The sequence below is a fragment of the Falco naumanni genome, chromosome Z (assembly GCF_017639655.2).
Source record: "Falco naumanni isolate bFalNau1 chromosome Z, bFalNau1.pat, whole genome shotgun sequence".
Classification (NCBI taxonomy): domain Eukaryota; kingdom Metazoa; phylum Chordata; class Aves; order Falconiformes; family Falconidae; genus Falco; species Falco naumanni.
This window is the reverse complement of record NC_054080.1, coordinates 70773681-70801291: the sequence shown is the minus strand read 5'-3', so window position 1 is coordinate 70801291 and position 27611 is coordinate 70773681. Positions and strand designations below refer to the sequence as shown.

At 41.0% G+C, this 27611-nt stretch overlaps 1 protein-coding gene across 2 annotated transcripts; it reads right to left on the bottom strand.

Annotated features, from left to right (window-relative positions):
• Window positions 1-216: 216 nt before the first annotated feature.
• C6 (complement C6) lies at window positions 217-27611 on the bottom strand. 2 transcript variants are annotated; one of them, XM_040579178.1, is made up of 18 exons: window positions 27266-27611; window positions 25557-25714; window positions 24646-24802; window positions 22163-22307; window positions 21396-21537; window positions 20421-20559; window positions 18256-18456; window positions 13208-13448; window positions 12416-12538; window positions 11314-11480; window positions 10179-10404; window positions 8319-8490; window positions 7124-7235; window positions 6569-6701; window positions 5352-5543; window positions 4722-4812; window positions 3120-3361; window positions 217-1163 (listed from the first exon to the last, which is right to left on the bottom strand). In XM_040579178.1, the coding sequence occupies exons 2-18, from the start codon at window positions 25712-25714 to the stop codon at window positions 982-984; spliced, it is 2823 nt and encodes a 940-aa protein (XP_040435112.1). In that variant the 5' UTR covers window positions 27266-27611; the 3' UTR covers window positions 217-981. The 2 variants fall into 2 exon arrangements, with proteins under 2 accessions (XP_040435112.1, XP_040435113.1); XM_040579179.1 differs by lacking the exon at window positions 25557-25714.

Below are 27611 nucleotides of genomic sequence, written 5' to 3'. Positions count from 1 at the left end.
AACAGCTTCTACATTATCTTGTAGCCATTCTGGAATGGGATGTTTCAGGGACTTGAGCTCAAGGGCCAACTTTGGGCAGCAGAGCTGGGCTGGGAGATGGACCCATGGCCAGGCTGAGGTGCCTCATGCAACTGCTCTCAGCATTGGTGCTGGTGAAAGTGCATGTAAGGAATCTATTTGTGACACATTTCTGCAGACTCCATGTAGAGCTGGGTATTGTGGTAGGACTACATTGTTTATTAAACTTTTATTTTATATTTAAGCACAAACGTGTGTTTAATTCACCTCAGAAGGTACCATCAAAATTCCCAAACAGTATCTAAGGCTCAAACCCAGCAAACCAACCCATAAAGCAACCACTTCCTCCCTTCAGTTACTCTGATTAAAAATCACATGGTTTTGACGACTTTACTCAATCATTGTGTATTTGTGGTTTCCAGTATTTTGTATTGCTCCCTGAATTTGCACCGTGGGTGCCTGTACAGGTAACGTCTTTCATGACCCCATTAGGTGTCAGAGGGAACGGGCAGTGATACTGAAGTGCCTGGTCTGCCTGCCTGGATGACACAGCAGGTACTCAGCCAACGAGACAACCAGAGTGCACAGCAGTCACAAGCACAGGGGCAAAGCAACAAATGGCTAAGGAAAGGAAGAGTCTCACTGAGCACTAGGTGAGACCAGAGGCAATGCTCCTCTTTTGCCCTTTCCATCCGCTCCCCTCCCTCCCCCTGCATATTCACAGAGTTACGAGCGGTGAGAGCATTCCTATGCCACACACCCATTTTCAGACCAAAAAAAGCCCACTGCCACCCTTCTCCCAAAAATCTGTCGTGCCCTTTTTTTTTTTTTTTTTTTTCTCTTTTTTCTTTTAATCCTTGTTTTTGATCTACTTGTCCTTTTATAACCATCCAGGTTTTTCCCAGGATGGCTCAGCCTGCGTATGGTGGGATGATCATGGTGGCTGCCAGGAGAGCTGACATGTTATGCCTGGCAGCTCCCCTGCTCCAGCACCTCCAGTTTGATGCCAGCACACTTCATGGCTGCCAGTGCACAATGGCTGACTGTCCTTCTCCTCCCTGTTGACTCCATTTGGATGCAGTGAAGGTAGCTGTCTTCTCTGGGGCACTGGTAAGGCATCAGGCAGAAGCACTGGGTCTGTGTCTCTGAGAATGAACATGTTAGAATTTTAGCTGCAAATGTCATGACTAAAAACATATTGTACAGTTTGACATTTCAAGGTCCAACAGGGAAAAAACCACTATTGGAGGTTCGTGATATATTAGTTACAAAAAGCCTATAGTGCATATACTAAATGGTAAGGCATTTACAATAGAGGCAAAAGCAGCTTTAAGTATCAGTTTTTGCAGCAATGGCCCATACAGAAGCAGAAATTAAGTACCTAACTATTTTTATCCAGTGGCTTTCCCTGACCTTTCTTGCAACAAAAAGATATTAAGTTGACTTTCTGTTCCCAATTATCCTTGCACACAATGTTGCTGTGAAATGGAGTCTTAAGGTCCATACTGTGTCAGCTCCTATTTCATTAGAGCTCCCTTTATGAATGCTAAGCTACCTGCTGCTGGCCTGTGGTAAAGCTCAGTCCTGCTGGTTATTTCATTACCCATTTCTGATCTAATCAGATTCTGACTCTTTATATTCTTTCCCAGAAATTCCCTGGGCAGGAAACTAAGTTTCTGCCTTCTTTTTCTTAAAACATATGAAAAATGTGTGTTTTCCTCTGTTTAGCTGCTTTCACATGGTACTGCAGTATCTTCTGCCTCTGTGTTGATACCAGCTACTCTTTCTCAGGAAAACCGAAACTTCGATTTCCTAAATGTTTGTGCATACTCATGAGAAAGATTACTTTTGTGGAGGTGGTGAGGAGGAAAGTCCAATTCAAACCCCTTGAACACCGCAATGAAAACTTATTTGATGCATTTTTCTCCTCTGTCTCTCACTTTTCTTCACTGAACAAGGTTCCTCTGTAGGCTTTTGAGATAAAAACATTGAAGTGCTGGCACAGTATCCAGCTTTAAACCATTTACACAGTGGGAACAGATCTGGGCTTCTTACGGGCTCTGGAATAAATAGGCACAATATCATTTTAAACTTATAACCGTCTTCCCAAGAGCCCAAGTTGCTCAGAGGCTCCACCACAACACGTCCCTTGAGGGGCACACCTGGTTGTGCCCTCTGGTTTGGCCCCACAACAAATAACATCTCATGTGGTAGTTTTACAGCCACCTAATTAAAATCCTGCGCTGCAGAAATCTTTCATCTTCAAAATAGGGTTTTAGGATTGCTACACACTGCAGCTGCTTTATTTATCATAAGTAGACAATGTGTGATAAGGATCATAGTTGTCTCTGGAAGCAAGTGAAGGAATGAGCATGGCTGCCACTCAGCCTTTTCCTGGCAAGCACTTGATGCGCACAGAGCCAGCCAGCACCTCAGACATTTACGGGAAAACCCACTGCTCTTATCATAAAGTTACACAGTAAATAGCCGAATTGCACAACAGTGTTTGTGAAATAATCCTCTTAGGGATTTCACCAGCTTAGCTAGTTTATTAAAACTCTTAATAAACACAGTTTTCACATATGGGTATTTGCAAATGTAACCATTAAAATCCCATTAAGCCCGATGGCCCCAGTCTTGCTTTTTAAGCAGTATCATAATTGAATTTCATAGTTTAATTACATGCTATATAGGGTGTGGCCCAAATTACCTCCTGAAAAACAAACTAGTGGTTAGCAACCTCACAGGGAATGGACAACATTGCTGTCCACATTCTTGTGATTAAATCACATTTTTGTGATTAAAGGTTCAAATGTTAATTTTCCTCAAAAGTTCCCTTAATCTACAAGTTCATTTTGTGCCTTACTAATGGGATGAGGCAATGCTACACCACTTGTGGGTAAAGAGAAAAGACATGTATCTAGGTGTAACACTTGGTAGCAGGGGCGTGGGGCTGACCACACTCCCACATTCCTCTTACTGCAAATTGCTCAGATGGACCACAATGGCTGCAAATCCCATTCTTGGAGCAGTGAAAGAGTCAGCACATTTTATTATTAGATCAAAAGGGCAGGATAAATCCCACCATTCAGAAGACATACCTGGACATTCCTCCCAGTCATAGCAGGTGTCATAGCCACAGGGCACTCTCTTCAAGCTGTTTGCAGAGAGCTTTGCCCTTTCGATAGCCCAGTCTAGGTTGGAATCACCATGACAAGGGCCAGCATGCATGAAATAAAATGACTGCTCTCCGAGGCACATTTCAGCTGAGTACTGACAGCTGGGCTTGGTCACATTCTGCTCAGAAACAGCATGTAGCACACAGATGTCTTCTGAGTAGTGGCTGCCCCAGGGAAAAAAGAAAAATTATTTTAGCAGGCTGTGCAACAAGTCCACTCTTCTAGATGCTCCACCAGTATTAAATGAACACAGCAAAGCCATGGGCACATAGGATATCCCTCTAGAGACCTAAGGCTGTCCCAGCTACTGCAGGAACTGGACCCGATACAGCATAGTGCTGTGAGATAAAGCAGCTTTGGTCCAGTCCAACAGATGGGACGTGAAGGACATATGCCTCCACAAGAAAACAGGAGGTGCTGTTACCTCCACAATGTGGGTGTAATTTCCACAGGGCCTGGGGTGTCTTATCTGATGCAATGCAGCCCTGCAGCTGTGTGTGCACGTCCGCCTCTGAGGCACAGTTAGTTTGGGACTAATGGCAGGCAAACTCAGCCATGCTGCTTGTAGTTTCTTTCTGGTTTGCTCTTGGTTCCTGAGTGGACTCATTCTCAGCAAGTGCAGGCATTTCCAAGAAGCATTATCTTGTGGAGTTTAGTAATTTCCCAAAGAAAGCGAGCAATACGGCTCACGTTGTTTAGGCTCCTGAGTTAAGATCATAGCTTTAGTCAACAAAACCTCTCTAGTTTTCAAAGGATTTTGCCTATGCACTTTTGACAAACTCTCTCTCTCTCTACCCAAGGTCTCTTGAGAGAGAAGATACCTAGTTATTTGAGGGTTGACATGAATGAGATGAAAGCCATGCCAAGGGACTTGCCTGTGGATACACAGGAGCCCTGTGGTGGAATGTGTATGGATCTCAGCCCTATAACTGCACAGTTTATGCTCAATCTGTGCTCATCTTTCCTAATCCCAGCCCCACATCACACCTCCACCTTGGCCAGTCATTTATTAAAAGTCCTTTAGGATGACCCTCTATTCACTTGAAGGCTCAATGGTCAGAGCAGGTCATGCTGCGTAAAAAGAAAGTAAATCCAAGTCTTAGGTGTTTCTAGATGCTCTGGAGACTGAAACATACAGTGTGCTTTGCTGTGTTAATCTGAAAAATGTGAATCTCAAACACAGGGAGTATGATTTATTATAGTAAGGTGATGACAGGGAAGATACAGAAATTGGAGGAATGAAGACAAGAAAAGGGAGAATTGGAATCTCCAGTAGCAGATGGTAATGTAGATTAGAAGGATGAGCTATGGTGTGCTGTTTTGTTAATGGCATTTTTCATTCAGTTCATAGGCTATAAGTGGGGCTGTAATGTGGATAGCGGGGCATAGCTGGCTAATATCTGAATACAGAGTAACCCTGAACTGCTGTTGTCTTTTGTTACTCTTCCTGGTTTGTGTCACAATGGACTCTTGTTCTATCAGTGGAGAAACTCTGGCTTTTCTTTTTCTAATTAAAGAACTTACACACAATCTTCTTCTGGAGACATACAAACACACTGAGATCCAACCTGCTTTTGTCCTGGATTGCAAACACCTCTATTCTTAGTTTGCATATCTGAAATGAAAGAGTGAAAGTGATGATAACTGCCAACAAAGTGAACGGAAATACCTTAGATTTATGCTGTAAAACCTAAAATGCATTTGTTTCAGTTTATCCCATATTTCTCTCTTCAAAAGCTGAAGTGCTTGGGATTCCACAAGTATGCATCAGTCTTTGCAAAAATCACTGGAAAATCCTATACAAGAATAGAAGCTGAAGTTTCAATAGAAGGCATTCTCCTACTTTGCTTTCACAATGCCTTGCTAATACAGCTGGGGTTTGTTTTGATTTGTTGTTAAGAAAACAGTTTAAGTATCTCAATTTCATAGTTGAAGTATTCATTATATTGCACCCAATACTTCTGAATTTAATGCAGAATTTTGGGGCTGAAATTATATGGCACTGTGGTAGGCACAAAGTAAAATCCAAACTAATGAACAGTTGCTCTATGTCTTAAACCCAGTCATCTGCCTTCTAGTTCTAGATAGCTAAAATAAACTGTGATGTTAATACCAGCAGTAAAGAAGCAGTAAAGTATCTGCAGGCATACCAACCTTTTTCACATGTAATAGATCTCAAAATAGGAGGTATCCAAGACAGATCTTTCCCGCAGGTATACTGTGTTTGCCCAGTGACTATAAGCCCAGCTTGACAGCTCAGCTTCACGGTTTCACCAATGTTGTACTGTTGCTTAAATGGGGAAATTGTGACACTGTCAGATGTTGCTGGCCTGAGGCATGCTGAGGCTGTAATAAACAGGAAAAAAGTATAATTCTTGTTGGTTTTATGGTGTGTGGATATTTACGTCAAGTCATAATGCTTCTTCTGAAGAGCCATAAAGACACTCAGTAACACTGAACATTCAACTGACATTCAAAACAAATAAATACTTAACGTAATTAAGTCTGGAAATTTTTGGTGCACTGTCAGAGACTTTACAAATATTTTTCAATCAATAACTAAATAAATACAATGCCCTTCTTACGTATGCTAGTATGAGTAATTTAATTTTACAGTTTAAAAGAATAAGAAAGGCATTAACAGCAAATTTTAATTTTTCTTTTGTAAATGAAGCTATTAACAAAACAAAATTCATGACAATAGAAAGCTTTTAAGTATATTTAGGTAATTTTTTTGATAACATGAATTTTTTACAATTTTTTTTTTTATAAAATGAAAAATTTTGAGTTAATGAAATCATGCTGGGTTCTAGAAAACTCCTATAATCTCTCCTGTTTGCAAACCCAGGTCAGTTCTGATCCTTAATTCTTAGTTGGACTATAAATACTTCAAGGTATTGAATTATTGTGGGGATTTTCAAGGCAGCCTGGGGGGTGGGGGATGCTGAGAGACACATTATCCCTTTAATAAAAGAAATGGTAGACAAGTTCCTCTAACAATGCTTTCTTCAGCGTAACGTTATCAACTTGAAGATACCTATGTAAGTCTGGAAAAAAAAGATGAGTCCTTCTGTTAAAGGTACTTAAAACTAGTCAAGAGAAGTACCTCACAGCAACCATGTGATGGTTTTCTAAAGCACTGAATATTACAATATCCTTACAAAGCACATAATAGTAACACTTCTGAACTGAAAGAGGAACGATGTAGCGACTCAGGTTTTTGCCATCTCTACTGAAATACCTTCTTAAAATGCTATCTTTTCAGGTATCATTAGAGATTCTTCTGTTAAAACCTGTATTAAAATCTATGCTATGTCTTTTTCTTCTACTTCTATTTTGTTGCTGAGCTAAATTAGTTTTCTCTTTCTTACGTTGACATTCAACAGGTTGCTGTGTCCAGGTTTGATCTGGCAGACACCGAAGGAATTGATAGCCACTGAGGACATGACCACTCACACAGGCAATTTCAGCTTCTTCCCCCACAGCGTAATGGTTCTTTTCATTCTACAAAAAAGAAACCAGAAAGTCCCTCAAAAATCTATGGTAACAAGACTAGACACTGTCAAAAGAAACAATGATAGAACGTGATGATATGATGGAATGAATCTGTGCTTTTCCTACTCTGAAATATGAGTCATCCACTCACCTATATAAGGATATGTTTGTCCAGCTGCACTAACGGATTTCACTGTTACAAAACAAGGATTCAAGGGCCACTGACTGAAATGGATTTTACCTGACCTTTGCTTCAGTTGCTGGTGGGCTTTGGTGGACTGGAGTCGCACAGCATGCCACATACACAGCAAGATGCTCACTAGCACTGTAGCTAGCTTGGGTATCAGGCACATGTAGTAAAGAAGATACAAAATTTCCCAGCTCTGCAACTACTACACTTTCCTTCCATATCAGTCATTTTTCATGCTCACCCTGATAAAACTGTGTTCTGGTGGGTCTGGCTTGGAGCACCCAGACTCAGGTTTGCCAACCAAGACATCCTCTTCTCTCCTGACTTCATCATCATTTATACAAGCAGCACCTCTGAAAAGTAAAAAATTGCTGTTGAGGATGTATCTTAAGCACTGGTGTCACCAAGTAACAGTGGTAGTATGTTAGGAGTTTTGAACGGGAGTACTGCTGCTGTGCCCCATCATCCCTGCCATGGTGAAAGAACTTTATTATGTTAAATAAAAGATGGTGTGCATAAAAAATTGCAGGTGTTGATCGGAGGGAGATTGTGAGAGCACCAAAAAAGTGGTAGATAAAGGGCTACAATTTCTAGCAACACAGCTCATTAAATATATTTATAGAGTAAGAAAAAGAGGCAAAGAACAGAATATGAAGGAAGTCTCTAAGGAGTCGACATGATCTGGTTGGGTTTAAGATAATGTAGTCAAAACCTGCCTCTTGCCATCAGGCAGTGGTTACAGGAGGCAGGTGTCCATGCGCACAGAGCTCATGATGTCTAGCTAGGGTGAGTAACAAAGAACTGTGGAGCCTGTTGCTTTTGATCCTCTCCTACTCACTCCAGAATCTCCTCTGCAGTCATTACAGCAATGGCAATGAAAATCCTGCTTCAGCCTTTGATTCCAGTAGAAAAAACGAATCTGCACAAAGCTTTGCTCTTGAAGATGCAAAAAACAGAGCCATTTTGGGGTTGGAGTTAGGATTTTAAGTCAAAACCATGCAAAACCAGTACATCAGGCATAATCAAAGCAGGAATATAAAAAGCACGGTAGTTTCAGTGGAATTGTCTCTCAGAATGAGTTCAGACCTAAACCTGTAAGAGGTTGGGATATTAAAAAAATGGAAACTGTGAACTCCTGTGAACAGAAGTAGATGAGTTCTCCATGGCTTTGGACAAGAAAGCAAAGCACCATGAAAGATCTACAGGTATACTTTCATATGTAATATGTAAGCCATTTTCTAGGAATAAACAACTAATAAATCCAAACTTGAAGTAAGATGTGAAAATTTCCAGACATTTCCTTCTCTCAGCCCCACGACAGAAGTTCAGATGGGAGAGTTGTCTGCTCTTTCTCCTTGGTAGTCACAAAGCCATTCTGGAAGGCTCCTTAACTCTGCCCCATGACTATGGAGATCTTTCATCTACCATCTTCTTACCTGTCTGTGAATACAGAGACATAACAGTCCTCCTCTTCTTCCCATTCACCTTCACAGGGTTTCCCACCGTTCATTGGAGAGGGGTTATTACACTGCCGGGTCCTTCTTCTTTTGAAGGAGGCATTGCATGAACTCCATTCAGACCAGCAACTCCAGCGGCCATCTACAGCAACTGCAAGAAAGAAAAGAAATCCCATCTTTAGGTAGATCTGTACCATACATAGTATTTCTCTTAAGGCCACATGGGGGAGCGATGGCAGTAAATTCATAATAGCTGTTTTCAGAGGATATAAATTTGTTACTGTTAAGGGAGTGTATTGTATCTAGATTGTGAAGTTTTTCAAAGAGATGAGCAGCCAAATTCCACCTGCTTCGTGAAAACCTAAGATACATCTTCCTTTCTAGTTTGGATTGCAAGTAATGTCCAAACCCAGAAGCAGCTTATTTTCTACTTCTATTGCACAGATGTCTGAGTTTTCATGGTGCTGACAACCTTTTTAGATAGCTCAGTATTTAATGAGTTATTAAATAAATCTGAGCTCTAACACCATGTCTAAACCCCAAATCTACATCCCATACAGGCTAAATTAAAACATTCCTGTATTTTCTTATCCTCTGGGGTATTGTGTCTGTGCCAGCATGAAGCATATAAAAACTTTTATTTTCATACCCTTTATTTTCTGCATGCAATACACATTCTACATTAATCTCTATCTGCGTACTTTCAAGTGTTTATTTCTTTCAAAATATTTCTTTATCAGGGTCAAATAACGGGACCTGTAGCTGCTTAAGTGACTTTCCCTTCTGTTCCTTTGTCCCCTTTTGGTCCTGGAATATTAATATATGTAACAGTAAATATAATACTTCTATTTCCCATAGGTATGACACTAGTGCCAATTTCATTCAAAAATCTGTTTGCATGAAATTTTTATTTGAATTCTTCAGAATGATCACAGAATCACAGAATGGTTGGGGTTGGAAGTTACCTCTGGAGATCTAGTCCAACCCCCTGCTAAAGTAGGTTCATCTACAGCAGGTTGCACAGAACTGCATCCAGGAGGGTTTTGAACGTCCCCAGAGAAGGAGAATCTGCAGCCTTTCAGAGCAGCCTGTTCCAGGGCTCTGTCACCCTCAAGGTAAAGAAGTTCCTCCTCATTTTCAGACAGAACTTTCAGTGTTGCAGTTTGTGCTGTTTCCCCTTGTCCTGCTGCTGGGCACCACTGAAAAGAGCCTGGTCCCCTCCTCTTGACACTTGCCCTTAAGATAGTTGCATGCATTGATCAGATCCCCTCTCAGTTTTCTCTTCTTCGGGCTACACAGGCCCAGCTCTCCCAGCCTTTCCTCAGAAGGGACATGCTCCAGGCCCCTCATCATCTCTGCAGCCCTCCAGTGGACCCTCTCCAGTAGTTCCCTGTCTCTCTTGAACTGGGGAGTCCAGAACTGGACACAGTTTGATGATTATCTTCCATCTTCTTAAGGCAACTGGGTTTTCCTTCCACAGTATAATTAACTATTTTTATCTCCATTAGCCATTTAGTCTTTAGGCATAATAGGCTATAGGGCAAACTAAGGAATGGGTTTCTTATTTTTTTTCATGATCTCAATTCCATCCTTATTGCTGAACAGCTCATTTCCTATTATCCTAATGATGTAGCTAAAGAATATTTCACCATGTCTTACAACGTCTTTTGAGCCATGCTTATCCAGTTTGATTTTTTTATTTTTAATGCTGCCTTTATTCTTATACATACTCTATGACCATCACCATGTTGTAAGAAGTGCTATGGATTTAGTAAGGGAAGATCTGTCAGAGTCATCTTTGACAAATAGATACCAGAAGGACCATATCAACCCAAATACCTGATTTGTAACCTGGAGCTCGTGTCTCGCAGCTTTTGCCATAGGTGCCAGCCTGGCACAGGCAGAGACACTCCATCCCAGAAAGCACAGGCCTGCCATTGTTGGGGCACGGTGCACACTGGCAAGGGTCAAACCTGCCTGCGTATTCTCTCAGGGCTCTTCCCAGATTGCGACGTTTGGTCACGGCACATGGCACATTCTTCACCAAATCCATGATGGGGGACACCTGGGAGACAGCCATTCAGTAGGCAGTTAGCTAGACACAGCACAGTCCTGCTGGGGGTAGCTGCAGGATTATAAAGACACTAGAGTCTACACAAGAAGCTCTATCACACAGAAATCAGGCAAGTTAAAAGTTACGTATGCTTTCAAGGAGCATGCCAGTGCTATACATCTATATTATCCTGTTTATGTTGCTTTTATTTCCCAATTTTTAGGGCTCTGTGAGCCAATGGAAAACCGACCAAGTAGGATACCATGTCCAAAAATTCAGCACACTGCAGATGATGTGACACATTCCTGCACTGCCTTCAGGAACTTGGCACCTGCAGTGGGAGAAAGATCACTGCATGCTGCATTCAGGCAGGTTGTGCTATTTGCCTCCAGCACTGTGCTGCTGCTGCTGTGCAGCCGCTGTGCCAGCCATGGAGGGAGGCAGCTCAGTGCGCTCACAACAGCACTGGCACACTGCATTAAATGAGCAGGACAGGGATACCAATGAATTGCTGGGTTTTTTTCTGTTTAGCTCCTTGCTATATGTTGCAACAAAGCCTGACAAGATAAAGAGCACAGGAAGAAAAGTGTTCCCGCACCATGCACTGCTTTTCTGTGTAGTAAGTAACTAACCCCTGCCCGTGCCTGAGCTCCTGCTAGTGTCAGTCATTCACTCATATTCCTTCCTCTTATTCTTACTGTCCATGGATAATGCAAAGCTGCTGTTGCTTATAAACCCAAATGCACAAGAAGTAGTTCTAATAAATGCTTTGAATATATATATTACACCCATATGTTGGCGCATTCGTTTCACACAGGGCATCATTCTGATTTAAAAGACAAAACACCTGCAGAGGTCTCTGAAGAACTACTAACTGGTGAGTGCTTTACTATGTCAGTGCTTTTCTTGTTCTTCTCTTACCTCAAAGTCAATCACCACAGGATTGTCCTTTATTGATTCCAACCAGTTGGTGAAGACTGTATGTCCTGGAAAAGCTCCCTTCTTCTCCCAGGCCAGAGCTGCTGCATACTCTGACCTGCCACCTTTTACCAGGGAGACTGACCGTTCAGATGACTCCAAAATGGAACCTGAAAGTGGATTTCATCACAGTATTGTAAGACAAAGGCCTCCAACGACAGTGGATGTAACAGCAGAGTTTTAAGAAACAGTGTTAGAGGATATAAAAAAATACACTAAGTTTTCAAAACTACCCTTGAAGAATGAAGTCTAAGTTCAGAAAAACAATCCCTGCTATGACAGCAGCCTGTCATAGTCTTCCAAATGAAAGTATCTGAGACCTGAGCCATGGAGCTACTCAGAACTACACCATATACTTGTGGAAAATGCAGGGGACACAGTAGGCTCCCCTAGAAGAACACTTCAATCCCAGCTGTAAACAGCTGAGTAACAGAAACTGATCATAAAATGAGGATAAAGATATTTATCTTTAGTGTCCTCCTCCACCGTGGTGGAGGTGATGAAAACCCTGGTTTTAGTGATGCAGAACATGACTGTTGCCATTCCTACAGAAAACACACCAGATTTTTGCAGTTGCATGAGACACATTTCTAGCATTTTGAGGGATCTCCTGTACCTAAATGTCTGTTTAGCGTGAGGAAGATGGGAGGGGAAAGTCAAGGAGTGTGTTATTGCTGCCCAACTCTATCAATAAGCCCAGAGCAACCCTTCAAGAAGATCAGGAACTCAGTCATGATCACAGATTTCTAGTTGTGCCCATTTCCCAGTTCAGCATGCCTGGCCCTGGACCCAGGCCCACAGGGAAGGAATGTTTATCAGATCCATGTCTGACTGGAAGTGGCTCCTACATCCTAATTCCTTTTGCGAGTAAGAGGATGTTTCCAGTGCTTGCTTCAGAGACAATGAAACACTGGCTCCTCTGACAGTGGTGGAAGAGCATCTGTAGTTCAACAAAGCTGGGAGGTCACCTGGGACTCCTAGATGAGGGGAATGGTATGGCTCAGGGTAAGTAACAGGACATGGACCCTGTTCTCATCATGGTCACCTTCATGTTTCACTGTCATCCTGTTTGTGGTGCATCTGGTACTGACTTTCTTTTTCTTCCAGAAGAACACACGCTTTGTCGTTTCTGTTCGGACACACTCCATTGACTCATCCACTGCCAAGCCTAGAAATACCACAGAGCAGCAGCTTCATCACCATAACCATGTCACATGATGGCACCGTGCCCTCAGCCTTCCATACTGAGGTGAGCCATTGCAGGTCTCTGTGCTCTTCGGCCAGGTACAAACGGCATTGGACTAAGTCATGTATACCATCCCCTTTAGATACCATCCCATACCCATGAAAGTTACCTCACTGGCATTAAGGATCACAGCTTTTAACCTTACTTCAATTTCCATGGTATTGTCTTTTCATTTTGACAGTCTGGCAGTCACAGGAATATTTTAAGAGTAATTTCTAAGCAATACCTAAGACTTTAATAACTGTATCCCCAAAAGTGCCATTTACACATTTCACACCTCAGTCCCACACTGAAGTATGCTGGGACACCTTTTTCTGGTGGCACCTGGTTTTGATCTAAAGGTCTTAAGAGGTTTCCCTGAACACAATGACATTTACCAAGTAAGGAATCTCTTGAACTTTTCAAATTAAGACAGTGTAGAGCAAAAACTTCTTCTTGCTCTATGTTTAGGCAGCATGAATAATTCTTGGGCCTATGCAAGTCTAAAGGATTTTTTTTGCTGTTGGAGAACTTACTATGTGGTGTAAGACCTAAAAGCAATGATAAGGAAAGTGATGAAAAAATCATATTTTCGTATTAAAGATTACATACCAGAGTTCTTAAATTCCTCAGAGCTGTACTGGTAAAGAATGTCATAGGAACCACCTATCTTCCCAGAGGTGTAGTAATGAGTGCCAAAGTCATCAAATATTCTGCTGTATAAAGCGTAGTTGTACTCCAGGGGCAGGTGATTAAGTGCTTTTAGAAAGACATCCGAGAGCTGCAGATCTGACTGTTTCATTGTGAAGTTAGCAACAGAAATGACTTTATGGACTCTAATAAAGTTGGAATTCTAGAAATAAGAAAAAGGGAGTCTTAACACCTTCATAGGTAGTTACCTGCAGAAAGCAAAGAAGCCAAGAGTATGTCATAAGATACATTGCAAGAACTAATTAATCCTATGTATCATGTTGTTTTAACCATGAACAAACTAGCCCTGGAGTTTCCAAGAGCCGGTTCTGGAGGACAATGCTCATTACTCTGTTACATTGCAGAGGTATATAGCATTCCTACAAATAACAGGACTCCCTGAACACCTACCAAACAGAAAGCAAAAGGATTCTTGCCATAATAAATACACCAATAATTGATAAAACAATCAAAAATTTCAGAGGAAAGCCTTCAGCTTGTAAGCATCCATGGGTTGTTTGCAAGTAATCTGTTGAGCAGGTAATTTGAATTCACATCCACTGTTACGAAGTTTCACGATTTATCATCTGCTAAAACCAAAACTAAATGACAAAACTAAAGATGTCATTGAGCTCAAGTGTCAGGCTGTTAAGAGAAAGTTCAAAAACTGGCAACATCTCTTACATTTAGAAACAACTTATGTTTCTGAAACAGCTAATTCATATATTTTTTCAATGCTAGCAGCTGTTTATGTGGGAGTTTAACTAAATAGAAGAACAGAAAATATAAAAGAAGGGGTTTATAAAGTGACAAGGGGAACTGATGGCAGAAGTCTGAAGCAGAGATCCAAGAGCAAGAGGAGCAGTAAACTGAAGTGAATGACCAATGATAGGAAAAACATTAGGAACGACCAGCAGATAGGAAAAAATTATTATAAGACAATTTGTTACTGATTTATATATGGGTTCTTCTACTGAATTTTGCTACTTCTAGGTTGGCTCTATTCCACTTCTGTCTCTGAGGTCACTTGGCTTAAAAGACACAAGATTGCCTCTGAAAGGCAGCATTCCCAGCCAGGACTGAGCAGCATAACACACGAGCTGGACCTCAGCTCTCAGTTCTGCACAGCACTGTTCATTTCAGTGCTCTCATCTGCACATTGGAAAATAAGCTAAGGATACTCAGCTTTCTGCTGCAGTGAGAATAAGAATAGAAGAAATAAAGTATGCAACAATTCCCAGATTATAGTTAGCTCCTGAAATACCCTGTGGCAACATAATTTTTAGGATTTTAAGGTAGTTTAGCTTCTGATCCTCAATTTTCAGCTGTGCTACCTGACATTTCAGTTAGGACACTCAAATTGCAGGCCACTTTGGAAAATACTGATTCTAAAACCTTAGTTGGTTTTAGCATGCACTAGCATGCTAAATATTAATTCTTGTTTGACGTACACCTCACATTTCCAGTTTCTGCTAGTAAAAGTATCTTAAGTGCTTTTATTAATAGCAATTAAGTGTTTTTATTACTAGCAATTTCCCTTACAGTTGTCAAACCCGGTGATTTCTGTACTAAATCCCTAGGCACGCACAATGTTGGAAATGCTCACTTGCAGAACAATCCAGGAAAGTGGATTCCAAATTCTCTAGTAATTTCTGGGAATTATGTTTAATCATAGTGGTAAACCCTGGTGCCTGTAGCAAGCTTGACTCATGAGTACCAGGTATTAATAAAACTATTAGCAGTTCATGGATGATTATTCCCAAAGAAAGCCTAGTCTAAATCAAGGGTGAGTACTGAAGTTCAGTTTTCCTATACAAAGTGCTTCCTTAAAAAAAGCAACCAAATACAAGCTGAGCCAGACTGATCTTGAAACCAATAGTTTTAATTGGGAATTTTCTAACAAAGCAGGGTTTCACCCAAACATGCTGATTAAGTAATCTTTCATCCCAAATATCATAAACAGAGTTGCCAGAGAATCATGTCTGTCCCTGCCTGACACCCTCGGGGATAGAGATGGCTTTCTATATTTGAACTCTCATTTTTTTTAATTGCAGTGCAAGCAGTCCAACTCAATGAACTGCTGCCAGAAGTACTAGGAACTTGGGCTAAGGGAATGGGCACAGACTTCAGAAGTCTTTTAAAATCACAGCATAGAAATTCAATGACAAAAAAGTGAAGAAAATAGTACATAAAAATAAAAAAACAATCAAAAACCCTCAAATAATATCAAGGTCAAAGAAAGTATACCCCTCTGATGAACACAACAGGCAAAGTGGTAACAACAGACAATAAAAAGGCTGAGGAAATCAACAACTTCTTTCCCTCACACTTCACCTGCAGTCTCTCTTCCCACACCTCTTGTGTGGATGGACCTCAAGGCAGGGAGTGGGGGAGCAAAGTCCCTCCCACTGTAAGAGAAAAACGGGTTCAAGAACCCCTCAGGAGTCTGAACATACAAAAGTCTACAGGGCCTGACAAGATGCGGTGCAGTTGACATGCCTCAGGGATGGGCTGCCATCCAGAGGGACCTGGAAGAGCTCAACAGGTGAGCCCATGTGAACTTCATGGAGGACAAAAAGGCCAAGTGCAAGGTCCTGCACCTGGGTCAGGGCAACCATCCCCTTCAACTGGGGGATGAAGGGATTGAGAACAGCCCTGCAGCACTGCAGAAAATGTACTGGAGATACAGAGGGATGAAAAGCTGGACATGACCTGTGACCTGGCAATGTGTGTTCACAGCCCAGAAAACAAACTATACTGTGGGCTGCACCAAAAGCAGCGTGGCCAGCAGGTCGAAGAAGGTGATTCTGCCCCTCTGCTCTGATGAGACCCCCACCTGCAGTACTGCATTCCGATCTGGAGTCCCCAGTAAAAGAAAGACAAGAACCTGTTGGAGTGGGTTCAGATGAGGGCCACAAAAATGATCAGAGGGATAGAACACCTCTCCTGTGTGGACAGGCTGAGAGAGTTAGGGTTGTTCAGCCTAGAGAAGAGAAAGCTCTGGGGAGACTTTACTGCAGCCTTTCAACAGTTCAAGGGGGCTTATAAGAAAGATGGGGACAGACTTTTTAGCAGGACCTGCAGTGATAGGGATAATGGTTTTAAACTAAAAGAGGGTAGATTCAGGTGAGATATAAGGAAAAAAATTTTTATGATGGGGGCACTGAAACAGTAGACCACGTTGCCCAGAGAGGTGATAGATGCCCCATTCCTGAAGGTCAGGTTGGATGAGGCTTTGAGCAACCTGATCTGGTTGAGGATGTCCCTGCTCTTTGCAGGGGGTGGTTGGACTAGCTGGCCTTTACAGATCCCTTGCAACCCACACTATCTTGTGATTTTATGATTCTATGATTAAAGGATCAGAAACGAAGAAGACATACAAAAGGACCAGTCAGCTTAGCATAAAGAGTTTTTTATAAACTAAAATACACTTGAAAAAATCAAGTTTTCATATTTCTTCCATGCCAATATGGAAAAATGCAGGACCCTTCAAGTGGCTAAAGACCCCTAGGGACCCTAGGATGCTCATGTGAAACCCTCTGCACACAGTTTAACACATAGGTCTGAATATGACCTCCCAAACCCAGTGAGTTCCCTCTCCTTTTAAGTTATATATATAAGCTTCTATTTTCCCTGTTTAAGAAAGTATTGCATATTTATTTATAGGTCTCTCGGACTTACGTAAGTATACATGTGTCAACAAACACACATAAATACAGTTTGATACAGTAGAGAACATGAGGAAGACCCAAGTAAAAATTCCTGCTATGGATCCAGTAAGAGGGGAGTTTAATTTGTGTCATCTTTAGCCAACACCAGACTAAGTTATTGGCTACTTCAGGTGGGTCTCTGGGATTTCATGACAACAATGCTGAAAACCAATATATATCCAAAAAACTTTCCTGATGAAGGTTTCATTTAAACTTACATTTCCATAAGTAGCTTTTGTCTGGATTTAAGCCAATAAAAAGCCACCATTCCACCAAAATAAACCTACCAGCTGCACAAAAGAACAGCCTGATCTGTACACAGGTTTCTACATGGGAATGAAAGTCAACAGGTTTCCAGTAGCTGGTGTTTCAATATACTTGAATTCAAAGTAGAAGAAATTGACTATTCAAGAAGTCAAGTTATTTAACCATTAGGACAAGTTAGTGAGGCCCGCAGTAAACTTCTATTCCAGGAAATCTGAATATTAAGACTGATATTTTTGTAAAAGATTAATTCTGATTGTATTAGAACTCCTGGGTTTCAACAGGCCTTAGTTTCAGTCAGCCCTATGGCCTCTTCCATGCCCAAGTGCAAACAATAGCCCATCCTTTACTGCCATTAAATTATAAAAGTACATAATCTTACATCCCACAGTATTCATCTGCGTTAAAGGTGCAGAGTTTATTGGGAAAAATTTTTCTGTTCTCAGAAACTTTTCTGTGGGTGCACTATTTCTGAAATTATCTTTATGACCAAGTGCATCTTGGCAGCTGTGAGACTCCAATATGCAAGTTAGCTACCAAATAAAAAAACCTAATACAGTAATCTACATTAATTCCCAGTACACGCGTATGTGTAACATTCCTGAGTACACTTAATTTCTTTTTAGAGTTGTCTGCTACTGTAACTACATGGCATTCTTCTTTCTCAATCTACAATTAGGACAAGGAAAGGAGTGGTTTACCTGATCTGATAATCTCAAATCTGTGTCAAATCTATGCTTTCTTAAGTGGATAAAACTTATGATTTCTGTACGAAAACAGAAAACTATGTCGCATTAGAGAAGGTTTATTACAACCAGGAACACCCTGCAGTGTCAGAAGAGGAGATTTTTAATGCATAATTCTAGTGTGGTTTTGTGTTGGATTTTTTTTAAAGTAATGACCAATGACAAGGAAAGTAGTCTTTGGCAGCTCAGTTCTGAAATGAGCAGACAGAAACAGAATGAAAGGAAGAAACTGGAGGCAACATTCAATTACCTTTTCATATGAGGCTTCAATGGCTTTTTTGAAGGAGGAAGATGATGTGACTTTAACCCGTGTCTTTCTTGAGAATAAAAATGGGATACCGGAAGATCTTTTAGCACCATGAGTGGATGAACTACTTCCATGAGCACTGTCACTCAGGGGAGTTAAATCATTGTAGAAATCTGATGTTACATCATCCTCTTCATCTATTACCTGGAGATTCAGTAAAGCAAAATGCATTTGCTCAAACAGTAATCTGAAACAGAAACCTATTAAGCAATAAGTTTTGATATTTTTATGGAAGAAACATGCCTGATTCTTTGACACATGGCATTAAGCTAAAAAACCTGTTCTTAACACAAAAGATGAGGCTGAGAAAGGTTAATAGGTGAGACAAAGACAATATTAGATGTAGACTCACTATTAAGCATTTATACAAGCTGGGGGAAGCATGTAACACTTCCTTCTAAAATTCCCCACCCACATGCCACAAAGCTTAGCAATAATTTTCAATATGTGTCAACATGATTTTCAAAGGGTCTCAGACCTTCCTGCTAGGTCCACACTAAGTCCCAGTTTCATGGCTTCTATATTGTACGAGGCAAAAAGCTTGATGTTTTCTGTCCTTTCTTCTTAATTCTCAACTAAAAGAATGAACAGGTTTCCAGAGAAGAGTCTTAGAGTATACTTGCAACGTTAGCACCCGTACTGAATGACATGGTAAGGGTAGGTGGAAAGGAACTGGGAACAAACCTACCTGATCAAGCTAGTAAACCTTAGTGGTGTTGCTGTGTAAAGCACCAGCGCAACTTTAGCATCAGTTCAGAAATGACTTATTTCCCAAAACTCAGGTATATGTCTGGAGGTGTTTGAAAGGTGTAATTTTTTCCCTCCTCTAGACTTGTTTAATTAATAGGGCTGCTAAGGACCTTGGGAGGTGAGGTGCTTCTTTCCCCTAGCCCACTTCCATTCTCCAAGAAGTCATATGCTTTTGCACGGAAACACACTGGCGTTCCAAGAAAGCCTGATCCAGTGACCCTTTTATACCTAAGGCTGCTCTAAATGTTAAAAGACATAGATGCACTGTCAAAGGTGAGATGTACAAGTGGTTAACAGTTTTGCAAGTGGACATCAATAACAATAAACTGCACAGCTTTAAAGAGACCTGGGCAAACCAAGGCTTGTTTTTCCCAGTTGCATATTTCTGCACACAGTAATTTTCACCATTATTGACAAAACGTACATGTCATGGCCAATCCAACTGCAGTTTCTGTGGAACATATTAGGGTGTCGTTTGTTCACTTGCTTCTGTTAAAGTAATACTAATATCTCACATGGCAAAAACCAGCAGTTCAGATTTCATCCATCAGCTGATCTGTTTTTATGTCCTGCATTCTTTCCTTCCCAATGCAGTATCAATTGGCTTCAGACAGGGCCTGCTGATACATGCACAGCCAGAAGTTGTGCCCTGACCATGGTATTCAAAGTATTTTCTTAATATCAGTGTCTAAAAATCTAAAATATCAGGTCTAAAAAAAATCAGTGATTCCCAGGTTTTTGATAAGGTACAAACCAGGTTCATTTTGTCCTTGGCCTGTCCTGCAAGACCGTTCCCCACACTGTGTACTTCTTGTCCTCCTGCCTTCCAGGCTTGGTGCCTGCCTCCGTTGAAGGGGCTGGGCAGGGAACAGGCAGGACTGAGGGGCTGAAATGGCTCAGGGAGGAGCCGTGTTCAAAGGCTGCAGGTGACTAGGAGGAAGCTGGAGTTAGGACAGCCGTTGGTACTGCGAGGATACAGCAGTGATGCTGAAATGAGCTTGGGAATTGAACAAGCCTCTGGCCAGATTATGTCACAGTTAGGAGCAAAGCCCTTGTTATCAAGTCAAAACAAAGACATGGCCACGGCCAAGAGGAAGCAGGAGAGAAGACCAAAACAAATCAATCATGTCTACTCTGGTTTATGATGCAGTGAACAAACACAGATCTGAAAGGCATGAGTAGAGCCACCCAGCTGCTGAATTTATCCCATTCCCATACATCACCTGAAGCATGTTTAGGCCTTACCAGGTTGAGAAATTGTGTCCTGGAACACATATTACTGCCTAAAACCTGAGCACAGAATTTGGACTGTGATTATGGCAATGTTTTTTCAGCTAGGAGTTGCTGCTTGAGAATACCTGAAAGCTGACAGCCTCCAGGTTTGCGGGAACACGGTACAGTTTCCTTGTCTCATTGTGCTTCACTGTTGTGCATTGTCCTCCATTGAATGAGTTGCCAAGGACTTCCCCTCGGCTCTCTCCTGCCAGAATGTGAAATCTAACAAAAAATTATTTCCAGAGATAAACAATCCTAGAAAGATATAAAGACTTGAAACATCCTGTGGTATATAGATGCATTGAAAAAATTGTAAGCTTGAGGGAAACAGTATGAGCATCTGGGTTATCTTACTACTTTGGAAGAAGTTTCTTTACAAGAACTTCCCATTCAGACTGAATTCACCTGAAAAATGCTATAAAATGCTATAGTAGCAATCTGCTTCCTACTTTCCAACAGTGCCTAACCCTCTAGATAATTCCAATGTCAGCATGAGACAGTCACTCTTAAGCAGAAAAACACCTAAAAATGGCCTAGAAAAATGAACAAACAGTTCTCCATTTCTACCATAAGTGATGTCACCAGAGTGTGCTAAGTCCAAAATTCAAGTTAAAAATGCAAGATTGCCTGGGATAGGCATCCCATGTTTAGGTTTTACACTGCTTAAATTGGTAGCCTGGAAGAGGTGGTGGTTGGTATCATATGTAATGCATCATAGACAAATAAAGATCTGTAGAAGAACATCCTGAACATTTCTGAATACTTGGCATAACGGAGCTGGAAATTGCCAGCATGTGATGCTCTGGTTGCTGTGAGGCAGGAAGGGCCACTCAGACAGCAGTACCTAGTGTGCCAGCAGTGCAGAGGACTGGCAGATGCAGTGGGCAAGTCCTAGCCTGATGGTTTGGTTGCATTGTTGTAATTTCTTGTTAATTTTAATTTCAGAGATTACCTGTTCTAATGGGATACCTGTACGTGCTAATTGGGGATTATCTTGTTTATGTAAATTAGTGAAGTAACAATCTCAGGTTTATGAAAAATAAGCAAAGCTGGCTTACCCACTGCCTATTAAGTGCACACCTGGGATGCTCTCATACTTTCTGTTACACACTGTCTTTTTCCTCCCACAATTTCTTTCATCGGAGTTGTCCCCACAGTCATTTTCTCCATTGCATTCCAATTTTTTTGCAATACAGCGACCTGCACCAGAGAAACAGCAGCAGCAAGAAACTTTATGCAAAATGAATGCAGAGAAGGGCAGTCTGTCTTCTTCCCTAGTAAAGGTGTGAACTTGCCGTAGGAATTAACAGCAAGATAATATAACGCCTAAATTATTCCAATAAGAAATGGTTTTTTCAGTTCTGCAGTTTAGCTTTGCTTTGAAGCTGCAAAGATTTAATCTAAGCGTTAGCAAAAGGATATATATGTGGATAATGTTATTTTGGCGTTAATCAGGTATGTTTAAATCAAAGCGAACAAGGAATATCAACAAATCTAATAAAGATAGTGTGAGTTTATGTTCAGAAACTCTAAGGATATATTTGTACATTGTTTTTAACGGTGCTACTGTCTAGCTATCATGGCCATACTGACATCCTAGGCTAGAGTTTGCATTTGTGTTACTTAAAGTTACACAAAAAACTGCAAACATAAGCTGCTACTAATACATATGAAATCCATAAGTAGACTTCTCTCCTTGCTCTTTTCCCTGGAATTTGTGCATAAGAGTATACAAGACCTGGATCATCTGGACCTTTTTTGTCTCAATGTCTAATCTTTTGACTATTTAATATTGCAGCAGTTATGCAATGAAGATTGTCATTACCACTTTCACACTGAAATCTATTCTTGCAATCCACTTGCACCATGTTGCAGAACTTAGTTGGGAAGCATGGGCGGAAATCCACCAGTGGCTCGGAACAGGCCTGACCCCCAAACTGGGATGGTCGTAGGAGTGTCCGGACACGAAACTGAAAGGCAGAAGAAATAAGACCAGAGTTGTTTGTGTGAGCTGTTTTTGTAACTAAGTGCCCCCCCTGGCAGAGCCCCATGCCTCAGTGCTGCTGAAGCTTTATCAGAACCAGAGCCCTGAAAGAAATAATCAGTTATTTTTGTCCTTATATCCTACTGCATCATCAACCCAGGTGAAGCAGGCAGGGAAATGAAATCCAAGAGCCTCAATAGCCCTGGTGGAGCATACATGATTAAACACTTGACCACCTAGCCTACATGACTGAAGGAATAAAAAGTTCAGTCCCTCTGTCTTCAGTTTTAAAGGTACAGTAGGAAATGGGGTGTGAACACATTTATGGAAGTTTTCCTGTCCTTTATCATCTCTGTTGACATAGAAATACTCTTGACAATGGCATGTATCCCCAACCCCAAACCATCTGTCTTGGTTCCCATACATGGGGCCATTGTCTGAGGAGCACTGGGTGACTGGGGAAGACAAAACCAGTTTTCTTGAAAGTTTCTGCAAAAGATCTGGGAGCAAAATCTGGTGCTCACTGGGTTTTCTTTCCCCAAGTCAGTACCCTCTATGCAGAATAACAAAGCTGAAGGCTGCCAGACAAATCACTTCAGATGTTTTCCTTCCCACTTCAGGGGGCTTTGATGGGACCTGACTGCATGTGACTGAACAGTTCCTCCTCTAAGAGCTTTTCCTCGCTTGAAATGCACAGTTCCTTGCAGATTCCTGTTACTTCTCTCCCTGTAGACAGATCTTGGAGTCAAACAATGCAGGAAGATGTCCAGTAAAAATCAGTAACCAAGTGACTATGAAGGGAGAGTGCGAGGAGCAACACCAGACCACCTGAAAGCTTTTGATCTCAAGATAATGCTTCCTTGTACTCCATTTGGGATCTGTAACACTCACTATAGTGTGAGCTTCCACCTCTTCATCCCACCCCTTCATTGGAGGCTTGCTCATACCAGTCTTCACACTTGTCCTGGAAGTCATGTCCTGCATTCTGGTTGTTTACATTTATAAAGGTCACAAGCAGTGATCTTTATAGCTTGGAAGGAAAAATGGATCACAGTCCACAAAAGCACCTTTTTGCTTGAAGCAGCAAATATGTTGCATCAATATTTAAAAGTTAATAAAAATGAGCAATGCTTCTATATATGGATGCATAGGTAAGAGTCTCAGCCATTTAACAGGATATTGATTACAAAAGAAATCAGTTCAGCTGAGTAATGCCCACTTTCAGCTCTTGCAGCTTTGCTGTCTCCCGCTCTCTCACTGTTTCTCCCTGCTCTGTTCTCATACCCCCCCATCCCAGTTTCAGGATGGGAATCTCACGATGTGGTTCACACCTCAAACAGCTTCTTCATGTCTCCCTCATCCTGCATAGGCATCAGAAAGTTATATATATATATATGTAAAAATATACTTACGATATCTGGCAGATTTTTCAATATTGCTTTACAGGCATGGATTTCTGAAGCCGAGTAGGATATTCAGAGAGCTTTAGGCATGTCTGCACAGAAACTCAGAGCTGCTGTCATCGTGAGCCTTAAAGCTCAGATCCACCAGCCACATAACTACCCCAAACAACCTGCACTCCACTCCCCTCCACTCCCTACAAGCTTGCATTTGCCAAGGCTTGGTTTCTATAGGTCAAATCCACTTGAACCTGAACCTGACTTTTTGCCTCTTCCCTTTCTGCCATTTCACTTGTAACTCTACCATCAGGCAACAGACACAAGCCCAAGAGGAAAAGACACCATCCTGAGGATTTGTTCCACAGACTTTAAGCACATCTACCTGGATTTTTTGTAGGTTATAAATGTCGGGAGAATGGTGCTCTAAATTTCTTAATAGCAATCTCAAACTGATCCTGACTGTCAGTGTAAAATACAGACTGACCATTTCCATCCAATTAGTGCTGTTAGGATATGCTGGTTAACCCTTTTTAACAGATGATTTGATCCTATTTTTCTTGTCTTTAAAACATACAGATGCTATGGATATACTAAACATTCTGTGACTCTCTCCTGCTTAAATAGACATCCAAACTCTACAGCTTAATTTATCCTTTATGTGGAAAACTCATCTCTAATTGTGACAATGGAATTTTTGAAGCAAGTTCTCATAAATGAATTTACACTACTAAGTCACTACTTTCTGTTTTGATCTGCTTATTTTAACTTATTTTCTCCATCTTCTATTGTTATAACTCAAAACCGATTTCCCTTGTTAAGTTGCCATTTGGAAGATAAATTACCATAAAGTAGAATGTCTGAAACAAATGGATCTCTTAAGCATAATTTCTTGCATTTAACCCGTATAATACATTTCATACTTACTTGTTTTTTAATGCATGGGTCACATTCTGACCAAGGGCCAAAGTCTCCAAGCTGACAGTTGGTAGGACATGTCTGCTGGTTACATGCACGAGATTCCTGCTTTGTGCACAGCTGGTCGCAGAAGTTTTGGCTATAATATTCATCCATTCTTATTTGCCTAAAAAAAGTTAACAATTTATGTTAGGAAAGAATCATAGACAGATCATAGCTGTTCTCTTACTGTGGGTGAAGACTGATGAAGAAAATTATTTGAGCCCAATTAAAATAACCCAAGAGATAATAGGTAATTGCAGAATGTTGATTAAAAGAAAAATCAAAATTTAAGTTTACAGAGCAAATTTTTTTGATTCATGTCAACTCAAACATCCCAGAGAACAGCTACAGAAAAAGCCAGGAGGAAAAGAACTCTTTTCTCATGAGTTTAGAGTATACCACTGATTTGCATCTGATTTGGTGCTGCTGAATATTTATTTGACTTAACTATGGTCATAAAAATCATTCTGCAGGCTTGTCACACTGGAGCTCCAGTGTGGTCACCCCTCCCATGGCATTGCTCAGCACTGAGCAGAGCTCCCGGAGCGGGGCACCAAGTGCTGGCCCCATTGCTCACAGGGGCTGGTTGCTCAATGCACGCTGCTGGCAAGGCCACTGTAGGACCTTGCTGTTCTCTCCTGACTATGTGTTGGCAGATATAGGTTTGTCTGGAGGCACCATAATGCTCTATATACATAATGTTCTTATTTTTAACTCTTGCAATTAAAATATGATCTGTTCATCTAGTAAACACTTGGATGTGACAAATTTTCTTGGCATATTATGGAAGCTGGAGCTCCAGATATAGGTGCCCATCCCCAGAGCTGGTATCTTCTCGGGGAACAAATAGAAACATGAGTGAAATAGTTTGGCCCTACCTGTGCCTGGTCTGTGTGCCGTAATTGCAGGTTTGTGAGCAGGGAGACCATGCCCCCCATGGGTAATGTTCACAGTAGCACCCCTGGCTGCTGCCAACCACCAGACTCAGCAGGATCACGTGCATTAACATAGTCTTGTCCGTAGTGAAGGTGTACATCTACAGCACATGGACAGGTAACAAAAGCTCAAGAAACTGTCACTTACAGTTGTGTCTGTATCCTTAGAGACATTTCTTCTGCTTCAAAATACAAAACTATTTAGGCAGTGTACCTAGAAAGGGGCAATAATCATAGAATCATGGACTCACAGCATGGTTTGGGGTGGAAGGGACCTTACAGATCACCTAGCTCCAACCCTCCTGCCATGGGCAGGGACACCTTCCACCAGCCCAGGTTGCTCCAAGCCCCATCCAGCCTGGCCTTGGACACTGCCAGGGATGGGGCATCCACAGCTTCTCTGGGCAGCCTGTGCCAGTGCCTCACCACCTCCACGGTAAAGAATTTCTTCCTAATATCTAATGTAAATCTACCCTCTTTTAGTTTAAAACAATTATCCCTTGCTCTATCACTACAGGCCCTACTAAAAATTCTGTCCCCATCTTTCTTATAATGCATGATACACATTTACCAGTAATTTAGTTAATACATTAAGAACTAAAAGTCACAATGGGGGGGTTTGGCCACTTACTTATTTGGAGTACTAATCATGACTGTACATTATTTCTATTTAAGAAGTTGCTTATAAATCATTTAGAATGTGACAAATAAAGACCTGGTATTGCTTTTCATTGCTTAGAAGTATTCTCAAGAAGAGATTCTAGGAATAAGGATAAAAGCATGAGATAGCTCTTCCTATAAACACGTAAAACAACAAACAGGTCCTTAAGAGTAAGCAGCCCCGTCTATTACTCTCTAACCAATTCATTTTCACATGCCTATAAACCCCCTTTACATAAGCATTTTGTGGCAGTATATCCTTCCTCCAGCTTTTTGTTGTTCTTAGTTTTGACTAGCCTGTCTAAACCACACTACATCATTATTCAAAGTTCATCCAAATTTTCTACTAACAGCAGAAGACAGAACAGCTAGCCTATTTCTCACTCCAATGGTCAATCAAATTTTATTTGATGAGGCAGAAGGTTACAGGCAGTCCTCAGGAAGTAATAATGCTTAGTAAACTTGAAAAACGTTTTCCAGACAAACTCTTTACACATTTAAAAAATGCAGAAGATTTTCCCCCATCATCAGGAGACTGAATCAACACTAAATTTGATAGGCTGTTACAGTAGAACATTATAATTTTGTTATGCCTTAAAAAACCCAAAAGCAATAGGAAGCTTTAAAAGCAAAGTATTTTTTTTAAAACAACACTCCAAAAGATTTTATTTTGAAATTTTGAAATGAAATGTGCAATGATTTTCTATTTTATGTTTTTAGCCAATATGCTGTTATGTTTTTTGTACATTCCTGATAAAAATTGAATTGCATCAAAACATTGCTTCCTCCATTGGTAAAGAAAGGCAGTAAGTCTTCCCACAGCTATGGTTGTGAGAACTCAGAGCACTTTTTACACAATAATTCAACAATGAACAAAGCCTTTCTTAGACATTTAAGAATAATCATACCCAAAATATGGTAAAAATGAAGATGGAGAAGTGAGCAGTCTTGCCAATGAACCTAGAGAACAGGTATTACGTGTTTTTCCTTACCTGAGTTCCTGGCTTCTAGCACCAACAGTGCTGGATTAGAAAAGGGATGAAGCCCTAAAAAACAATTACTTCGTTCATTGCTTCACTGCACTGTATGTAGAAAACCCGTTTATTCTCATCTGTGAGCAAAACTCCAACCGATCAATACATCAGAAGCATATCAACAGCCGTATAAATGTAAGTACATAAGAAATTAATTCAACTATTTAAACAAAAAGAAAAAAACACAAAGAATACCCCCATATGTCTTGAAACCTTTGTGCACTGAAGCTAACAAAAGACCTTCCCTAGTAACTTACTGTAAGACTGTTAACTGCAAAGTCAGTCAACTTTGTAGACTGATGAG